Genomic DNA, 10897 nt, shown 5'->3' with positions numbered 1-10897 from the left:
GTTTCGTAACTTTATATTTTGCACAGTCTTGCCTTACAATGAGAAAAACAGTTTTTTTTAAACAAATACTTTCTTCAAATAATTGTTATAAAACTACAAGTATATAGTGTAATTTCCGATTAATAAATGTTACAATTAAGACTTACAATTTTCTATTGCTGTGTTCTACATTGTGATCATACTATCTTCAGGTTTAGGCCAGAACTGAATGGGTTTTGAAATGAAGGGTTTCTATCCTATTCAAAGGTATTTCCTCCCATATCTATATTACCGATATTGTTGCCTTTTCCACTGGTAACCATATATTTTGATAAGAATATGCCGTATTTTAGGCTATTTATTTTGAGATCTATTTACTTACTTACTAGTTTTTATTAACGTCATTTTATTTAGTTTATTTTATAACTATTAAAAAAAAATTTAAGAACAAATTGTTTTTCTTAAATTCAAGTAGGCTGTGGTGAGGCAATCCAATGCAGTTGGGCAGCACAATATGTTTAATAAAGCATTTTTCCCTTCCTCAATTTCATCTAATGTACCAAATCATCAAAATACCCAAGCACTGATATTTAACAACCCAAAGTTAAATCCTTTTTGGCATGTGTCATCTTTCTAACAACATATTTCAGTACAAATTAAATGAAAAAGATGAGAGATAATTGCCTTATTTTAAATCTGACCAAATCTCAAACTTTTCAGAATAATAATTACTGATCCGAACTTTAATAAATATTTCGGTCATGTACATCTGTACTAGATTAACTAACTTCTTTGATATTAAAAAAAATTGATCAATAGTTGAATGATTTTATCTAAAACCACATTTGTAAACTCTGGATGCCTTGATTAGTTCACATGGAATATTGTCAGTTCCCACTGCTTTAAAAAGATTTTAATTTTCCTATTGTTATATCGACTTCCTCTTTACTTCATTGTTCTATCAACAGTTTAGTATTCTGATATTCAGAAGAATTATAAAATAAACTAAGTCAAAAAACATTGGTTAGCAAATATAAATAGAATTGTAGCTAAAAAAATATAATACTTCAAGATAACATAATCTGAGAATTATATAGATTTTACTTAGCACAACTATAATTTCTGATAATGTTCTTTCTTTCATTATGTATCTGTTTATTATAATTACAATCTTCTACTGCTGCTTTTTCTCTTTTTCTTCTATCTCTATTCGTTGCTCTTGATCTTATATCCTTATCATTGGTCAAACCAGTTGCTTCACTGTGTTCTATCTTCAGCTCTAACTATCTCTTCTGTAACTGTAGTTTTGATTAAATTAGCTATTAATTATGTTCTCATTATATTTATATATTTGAATTTTATGTACTGATTACATTCGAAATTTTTGTCTTTTCAGAAAACCCAATGAGAAAAAGAAAGGAAAAGCAAAGGAAATTGATTCATTTAATTGTGATGATTTGGTCAAAACAGATAGATTAAATTATTTTATTAATCTAGCTCATTCTGGTGATTTTCTAGTGCTTTTATTTGAATTAATTCGAGAAATTGGAAGGAAGGTATGGCTTTTGTGACTATTTCATTTTGTTTATGACTATCTCTGGTGTTTAATTACAGTTTATATATATATCTTCTGATTTTAGATATATACAACAAATTTTAATTATCTGTTTGCTGTCGTCATAAATCTTATTCATACATTATTGAAAAATGGTAATCCTGGACTTATTCAAAGGTATGTTCTGTTTTGCAACAATAGTAATTTTGAAAGACAGTTATCTTTTTTTTTTATATTTCAATTTTGATTCAGCACTATTTTTTTCACTTATTCATAGCAGTACAGTCCAAGAAGGCACAACTATAATTACCATCCCAACAGTTTCTTCCATTTACCTAGTTCTATATTTTGAAGTGGTAACTTTCTTATGTTTTCTGGGTTTTTTTCAGTATCAAAGTTCTACATTTTCACCCCCTAGTCTGATTTACCATTAACCTTATCTGCACTATTGTAATAGATTAGCTTGATCTGTCAGCTAAGTGCTCTTTTGTAGCCAGTGTTTGACCTTTGTATTATTTAATGTTCGGAGATATTAAATCTTATATTGTCACCTTAATGTCAAACAACACTATCTACATAAATATACTTCTGTAGATAGTGTTATTTGACAGTACGGTGATGATGTACAGTATATTAAAAGGAATAAACTATTATTGTTTTTGCACATTTTTTTTTTTTTTTACATAATGTTTTAAAAAGTATTGGATTAAATATTTGTCTGATAATCCTAGGGAATCTGTCATTTATGGAATGGATGTGTCCTTTTCATCCATTAACAGTTTATGCTAGAGTACAGGGAGCACAGGATTATGAACTTCTAAGGCTTCATTTTTCAATCTTTTCTAAATGTTATTGTCGGATTTAAGTAATCCGATTTTTCCATTCTTTTTTTGGATTTATATAAAGTCGGGGTCGGGGGTCTCATTTTCTGATGCCCCCCCTTGCCGCGAACACCGGGAGACCCCGAAGACGCTGCAACTGCAATGCCGCCCCAGCCTAAGCATCATGCAAGCTAGGACCTGGCCTACCCCTACCATCACGCCAGGCTCCAGGACACGCTGGCCAGCCATCGAGGAAGAACGACGTCTTTTCAGACATCGGGCGAAGATACATGGTCGAAGATACAGGGTTTTCCATATTCGCCCACCGTACACCTTGAGGGAATATACGTCACCGCGGCGGCGAAGACGTCACTCAGATAAGCCAATTAATCTATGAGACCCCACTTTTGTTATATTACTATAAATAATTAAATCATATTGAAAACCTAACACACTAACCACAACTGCCCCTCCAGGGATTAATAACTTTATAAATACAGAAAATATACATGCGTTGGTTTTTTGAGCAGAAAGTGTCTCACAATTTCCAGCCCCCCTTTTCCACGCACACTCGGGACACGTGCAGTATAGCACGAGCAGGTCCCGATGTATACAAAATTTGGTGCCCCGGGTGAGGATCGATCGAACTCTTATATCGAATTATCAAAATTATGAGACTTATTTAAAACATTTTTTGTGTGAGACATTTCGCCCACTCTTTTAATTAATTTATCAATTGTTCACGATTAACATGGTAATAGGCATAAAAATTGTGATCTGAACAGGTTTAAAGAGACGCGGGTGGCCGGTCTGTTATTGAAACCTAATCCCATCTGCCTCTACCCTAGGCGCAACTAGGCATTATAGGTTAATGCACCCAGTGTTTATAGTATATGTGTAGTTGGCTTTATTCATTTGAATTATCGATTTTAAAATTAATTTATTATAAGTGGTATTTGCATGTGTGTTTGATTGAGTGTGTATTTATTGTGTGAGTGTGGTTTATTAATATATTGTCATTATTTCTAAAAGTAAAAAATAATAATTTATTGTTTGTTATGCATGTTTGTATTTATGTGAATGATTGTGTTGTGTAATCATATTTATTTATATATATTCATTACATCGTTCTGTATATTTTTCTACTTCGATCGTGAATCGCTAAAACTGTTACTATATATTATTTCATTCATTTTAATTTGAAAAAAAAAAATGGGTTCAAATGACCAGTCAGATGCGGACATCCATAGAGTTCGGTCACTGGAGCGCAAGCTGCGGCGCGTCAGGCGGGGTCTCCTTAAGTTGGGCTCACTTGCACTCGTCACCGCCGCGGACGATGACTCGTTTGTCGATTATGACGAGTGCAAGACACTTTCGGCGGAGTATAGGGAAATCTGGGATGAGTTGGACACCGCATTCGCGTCCCCGGGAGCTTCTGCGATGCCGCGCGACTGGGAAACGGATTATGACATGTTACGAAACGACCTGCGACAGGCCGAGGTGCGGTACCGCAAAATTAGGGCTCAACGCGATTCCATCGCTCAGGGGGCCAAACCGGTCTTTGCCGCGCCAACGTACCCGTCCCAACTGCCCAACATTCGGATCCCGGAGTTCGACTGCAAGCTATCCTCCTGGACGCGATTTCGGGATACTTTTATCGATCTTGTTCACGACAACACGCAATTGGCACCCGTGAACAAGATGCACTATTTAAAAAATGCCCTCAGTGGGGAACCCGCGTCGGTGCTAGCCGGATTCCCATTCGATGCCAGCTCCTATCAGCTGGCTTGGGACGCGCTGGTGCGCGAATATAATAATCGGTTGTGCAAGAAGGTGATTTGGTCAGAATCATGCTCGACCACCAGATTTTCTTTCAGTAAGTGTACCCAATCTATGAGGCTGGGTGGACCCCAGGAGGGCTCCAGAACCCACCGGGTTGACTCACAGATACAGTGTAACAGAAAAAAATATTCTGCCCAGCCAAATTCAAATCCGGTTTCTTGGAGTTAGTAGCATCATGCCTTATCACAGTACCACCAAGCTCCCTTAGATAATATACAAATATAAATATAGGTGTACCTATATATAAATATAGGGCAAGCCATGGGAAACTCTCTTGCCCCCGATCTCTCTTAACATTGTAGTCAGTGACCTAGATTCCATCATCCCTTTATTCCCAACGGCATTTTATTCATCAAAAAATATGTAAAAGACTTTTTGCTTATTCTTAATCCTGATAAAATCTCTCATAACCTTTTTCTTTTAACTCTTACCACCCTCGCCTTCATTTCACCATTGAAACCGAACTCTTCTCTCCCCTTTCTCGACCTGGTTATCATAAAGAATAATGACAGCTCCTTGTCCATAAACTGGTACAACAAACCTACTTACTCAGCAGACTACTAAACTACTTTTCCCAAACCGCCACCATCAAAAAATCAATATTACCAAATATCTCTTCCCTAGTATCTCTCCCCTAGTACCACAATACCAATATTCTCTATATTAAGACTATCTTACTATAAAACAACTTTCCTCCTTACATCATACACAAACTTTTAAACTCTTACATCCACCACCCACTCCCTCAGTTTATAGATCCCTTCCATATGTCCTCTCTTTCACTGACAGCTGTCAGAAATTCTTAAAATCAACCATTCCTTCACTACTTCTTGGACTCAAGTCCCAAAATAAACTATCTTCCTTTTTTAAAAATAAGAAGGATCCTATTCCTCTCTAATACCACACGAACATTGTCTACCATAATCCCTGTTCCTCCCTCAACTGTAATCGTTTATATATTAGTGAAACTATTATTATTACACTGAGGGTCGGACATCCCTTCCTCACTTTGACCCAGTTGGATCTTTTGTGAGTTACCCCTCTTTCCACTAGATATCCCACATGAATCCTATGCTTCTTACGAAGCACATTAATTCTTTTGGGTTTGTTCTAGTAATGTCTTCAGGTTCCATTCTGTCCTGTCCGAAATACTGCAGTCTTCGGAAGGCAAGGGCTTCACATTCACACAGAATGTGCTGTGCCTTTTCTTTGTCTTCTATACATAAAAGATAGATGGAATTCTCCACCAGACTCATCTTCTTAAGATGATATTTTAAGGGGCAGTGGCCCGTGAGGAGTCCTGTTATCGTCCTCAGTTAATTTCTAGTAAGGTTAAGATAAAATTTCCTTCTCTTTATGTTCCTAGGAATTCGCCACTTTCCTGATTGCACTTCCAGATATGTTGCAATATGGCTCAGAGCCAATTAGCATCATTTATGATTCCTGCCTAGCTAGGGTATCTGCCATCTCGTTTCCTTCAATCCCCTCATGTCCTGAGGTCCGCATCAAGGTCAGTTTATTGCCTCTGGCTAATTCCTTTAGTCTTTCCAGGCAATTCCAAACTAGCCCTGACTATATAGTATAGGACATAATTGCCTTTAAAGCAGCCTGACTATCTGATATTATATAAATGTTTTTTCCTTTTGGATTGTTTTTCATGTTTTCTAATGCCGCTATTTCTATTGCATGTATTTCAGTTTGGAAGACAGTTAGGTATCTTCCCATTGCTAGGGTTCTTTTGCAATTTGGTCCTACAACCCCAGCCCCTGCTTTTCCTTCCTTAACTGATCCTTCGGTATACCAGACCAATGCGCCCTTCTCAAATTTAGGGCCTCCTTTCCTCCACATCTCTTTGTCTAGAATACTTACTTTGGAGTTTTTTCAAAATCAAATCTTTTGGGTAAATTGTCACTTAGTAAACTCATCCATTCTTTACCCTTAATCTTATTTAGGATCTTTAAGTGTCCTTGATAATTTCCTGGTTTATAATTCCAGTCACGTTCTATACTTAAGGCTCTCGTTATGGCTTCTTTTTGTATCCAGATGTGTAGTGGAGTTAAGTTCAGATTTGCCTCCATAGCTGCTGTGGGCATGTTCTGATTGCTCCTGTCACACCTAGACATGCCATTCTTTGTACCTTTTCCAATTTTATTTGTGAAGATTTATCCTCTGTTTTCGCCCACCAAATTGCCGATGTGTAGGTTATCATAGGTCTTATAACCCTTGGGTATAACCATTCCGTCATTTTGGGTTTAATACCCCATTTTATTCCCAAATAAACTTTTACACGTCTATAGGGAAGCCCCTAGCTTTTCCTATGACTCTGTTGCTATGACTAGAATTACTCCTAAGTACTTCACCTCTTTAGTGGTATTGATCTGTACTCCTCCCAGTTTGCAATATTCTATATTAAGAATCATCTTCTTGTAAAGGGTACAATGGTAGTTTTGCTTGGATTTATGCTCAATCCTTGTTCTTGGCACCAATTCCAAGTAACCTTCGAGGCATGCGCTCTTATCAAAGTTGCTTCATGCTTGCCTCTTATTATTATAGCCAGATAATCTGCATAACCTATAGTTTTAAATCCTTCGTTTGTTAGTTTACATAGGAGACAGTCTACCACCATAGTCCACAAGAGGGAAGAAAGAACTCCCCCCTGTGGACATCCTTCAGCTGTTTTTATCTTTAACTCTGTTTCTCCTACCTTTGCTATAATGCTTGTGTTTATTAGCATTTCATTTATCCAAGAAACAGTTGCTTCACTAGTTCCTTTCCTCTTAGTGAGCTATTATCAAATGCATACAGTGCTATTTCTTTATTATATAGAGAATTCTCTATCTTTTTAACTAGACAATGTAGCACTGAAATTGTTGATTTTCCTGTTTGATAGGCAAACTGATGTGGATGTAGTGGGGAATTCCGAACTATTAAATCCCTTATGTATACATCCATTACTTTTTCCATTGTCTTTAATATTACTGAAGAGAGACTTATTGGTCTATACGCCTTTGGGTCATCCTTAGACTTGCCAATTTTTGGGATGAAAATTACTTTAGTCTCTCTCCATAGTTTTGGGATTTATCCCATTGCATAACCTGCCCTGAATATTCTATCCAGTGCTTTGACAAGCTTTCCTTTCCCATTTATCAGATGGGCAGGAATTATTTCACTCCACCCCCCCTCCCCCAGACACTTTGTATGGTTTAAAGGTGCTTATAGCCCATGTTATTCTATCTGTGGTGAATATTTTGTTCTTGTGTTTGGTCATGGGTATTTCCTTTCTCTTTTAGTCTCAACCTCTTCATTTATGAACATGCATTGAGGAAAGTGGGTTTTTAATAACTCTTTCAGTGTTTCCTCTTGGTTCTCTGTATAAGTTTTATATGATCTACAGATAGAGACAGGACCATTATCCTGGTCTTTTCGGAGGACCTTATGTATTCGGGCAGCTGAGGATGAATCCTCTATCCCTTCACAAAACCTCTTCCAAGACTATCTCTTTGATTTTCTAATTTCTTTATTATATTCTGTTAGGGCTTGTCTGTGCTCCTCCCATCTCTCTTGCCCTTTTGTTCTATTTAAATGTTTTCTCCCTCTTCTAAGATTTTCTAGTGTTTTATTCCACCACGGTACATCCCTTTTTGTCTCTCTTTTCTTTATAGGGCAGCTTTCCTCATAGGAGCTATGGATTGCATTATGCACTTCAGTTGCTACCCTTTCTAGAGATTTAATTGCTTCTATTGGGTACGTTTCAATCCCTAGGTCTGAAGTTAATAATTCCTCATAAAGTTTTCAGTTTTTGAGTCTAGGTACTCTTATATTTTGTATTTTTCTCCTACTAATCACCACATTAAATCTGATTTGTTGATGATCAGACAGTGAGATTTCCTGGGAGACATGCCAGTCTTTAACACTATCATTTATTCAAGGTTTGGGCAAGGTTAAATCAAGAAACTCTTGTCTATACCTTGTCATAAAGGTAGGTTTATTTCCTTTATTAATAATATCTATATTATTTGATATTAAATATTCCAAGAGTTTTTCACCCCTTTTGTTTGTGTCCATGCTGCCCCATACTACCCCACTAACCAACCCAGTTAGTTGGGTTTTGAGCACTTTTCGTAACCTTATTTTGAGCATTGTTAGAAATTCTTGTTGCATATCTTTTCGGGATATTTTAAGGTGTTGTTGCATGCCCAAACATTTGTATAATTTATTGGCTCCAAGTTCCTTTATGTACTCTTCTTCATTAACCAGAATATTCAATTTACTAATCACTTTCCCCTTGGTTACATGGACCACTGTACATTTATTGAGGCCAAATGACATTCTTATGTCAAAGGAGTCAAAGGCCTTTTTATAATCAATCCATGCCATAGAGAGACTTCACTGTTTTTTTTTCAAAACTTGCATGGCAATGAACGAATCTATAACTAAGAGCTCCTTCTTACAAACCCTAGCTCGTTTTTTGCACCCTAGCTTGAAGTAAGGATTTTATATAGACCATTTAAACACGTTATTGGCCGGAAGTCTTCAGGACATAGATTTAATTCATTCTTTTTTGGAAGTATATAAGTGATGCCATCAGGGGACGTTTGCGCATCATCAAGTATTTCCTGGTACCCTTTGGCTAGCAATTCATGCAAGCAATGAAATCTTTTAATCCAATAATTTTGGATTCCGTCAGGTCCAGGCGCCCTCCAATTTTTCACAGCTTCCAAAACATCTTCCACTCATATTGTCACTTCATTCATTTCAGAGTTATTCTGGAAACTTTGTATTTCTTCTTCTATCCAGGATCGCTCGAGGTGATTCCCCGGCTTTTCCCACATAATTTTCCAGTAAGCTTCAATATCATCAGGGTATTTGTTCGATATTTTTTTTTTTGCGCAAGGTTTCTATAAAACTGGCGTTCATTCTGCTTGAACTGCTGATTTTGTTTCCTGCACAAAGCTGTCTCCCTATATCTCTGTAAACGGTTTGCATAAACAGCTTACTTTTGGTTCTGGTTGTCTAGATAAAGAGTCAGCCTATCAATTGACTCACTTCATCACTTCTTCACTTTTCATTAAAGTGCCCAAGTTTTGTACTATCCCAACTATTTTCCTCTTTGTCTTTGGTCTTGCAGCTTCAGGGTCAAGGATATAGTTTGAGATGACCCCAATTTTTTCCTGTAAATTGTTAATTCTCCTTTGAAGTCTTCTCTTCCATGGAGGAATTTCCCTGCACCCTGTTGGGAGTTTATTTTTACTTTTATCTTTCATTTTTATCCCCAGCTCGAATGAAACTGTCTTGGCAGTAACATATAGCCAATGAGGAATATCTTGAAGACCACTAATTAGATCTTTTTTTTCTTAAACACGTTATTCATTATATTGGTTATTTTTAGTGTGGTCTTGTTGTACGGCACTCGAGGCAATGATGGTCGATCCCAAAGCGGTGTTCCCTCAAACATGATGTGGTCGGTCAAAAGTAATTGACTCTAATCTAGTTTCAATATCATTTTCCTCTACTTGGTTCTCTGCACCTTCACTACAGGCTGATGTATTTGCTCTACCAATTTCTGAATCTGTTCTTGCATCCATCGCTCTGTCAGATGGCTTCACTTCATGACATCACTTTCAGCGGCCATTAACACACGAACTTCATCTTTAAGTGGTTTTTTTTCTTTTCTTTCGTCAGCCCAAGACTCCTGTTAGAGTCCTAGGGGAGGGTGATATAGAGTAATCCCAAAAGAAAGAGATCGTGAAAATTTAGCGAATCTGTAGGGAAAAAAGAGTGTTTTAGATCAATTTATGAAGTCTAAAGCTGATGTAATATGAAACTAATTGGTATAAAACAGCTAAAAATCAAACATAAAATTAAAACAAATATTATATTTTCATATGAGGTACAGTTGTGGGTCCTGGAGTTTCTTTATTCCATAAATATTTCTGTAGACAACTAAGTTTTTTCAAAATATCCTTGATTTGTGTATATTTTCATAGAGCTGTTCACAATTTGAAAATAGTAAAACGTTTATAAGAACCATCAACATTGAACTAACTGTTTCTATTTGGAGATATGATTTTTCTGCAGATCACATTTTATTCCTTAAATAAAATTATCTTCCTACTTGTGCACTTATACCCAGAAGAGGCATTGCAACTTCAGCAATTATCAAAATTATATCAAATGAAATAAAGCTCTGAGAGTGAAAGTAGCTTGACTCACAAAATTGCATAAACCACTATGGCATTTCATTTTGATTAAATTCAGAATTATTTGGATAGGCCAAGTGCTTCTAGCTACTCAAATATTTAACAATTAGGTTTTAAAAGGCATCAAACCTTTAGGGTGTTTATGAACTGTATGAAAAAAAAAAAAGATTGTAGTTTTGAAGATTTTATTGAGTTATACCATTTGTGCTCCAATGCCTTGAATGACTGTATATGGCTCTTACCATATATCATGACTACTATTAATTTATAGATTTATTAAAAATTATTTGTATTAAGAATGAACTTTAAAGGTTTTTTTTTTTTTTTATTCAGAAAAAAGAGACATTTGTTTAAACCGACAGAATACCTTGAAAAGCCTTAAATAACAGAACTGTCCCTTTCAAAATAAGATGTATGGCCATCCTATTATTATATGAACTTATTTGATTATCAATATGATTATATTTATGTCAAACCAATACACATTATGAGTGAGACTG

The 10897-nt window shown here is 36.0% G+C and overlaps 1 protein-coding gene across 1 annotated transcript in view; it reads left to right on the top strand.

Annotated features, from left to right (window-relative positions):
- Positions 1-10897, top strand: part of LOC106687155 (uncharacterized) — a 29466-nt gene that overhangs the window by 4596 nt on the left and 13973 nt on the right. Inside the window, exons 2-3 of the mRNA XM_067046200.1 lie at positions 1376-1535; positions 1620-1711. Of these exons, the coding sequence (XP_066902301.1) occupies positions 1376-1535; positions 1620-1711 (252 nt within the window). The remainder of the gene's footprint in view (positions 1-1375; positions 1536-1619; positions 1712-10897) is intronic.

This window comes from Halyomorpha halys, unplaced genomic scaffold (assembly GCF_000696795.3).
Source record: "Halyomorpha halys isolate HHAL.00 unplaced genomic scaffold, Hhal_1.1 Scaffold919.1, whole genome shotgun sequence".
NCBI classification, from domain to species: Eukaryota; Metazoa; Arthropoda; class Insecta; order Hemiptera; family Pentatomidae; genus Halyomorpha; species Halyomorpha halys.
The sequence above is the reverse complement of the archived record's forward strand: the minus strand, read 5'-3'. Positions and strand labels throughout refer to the sequence as shown.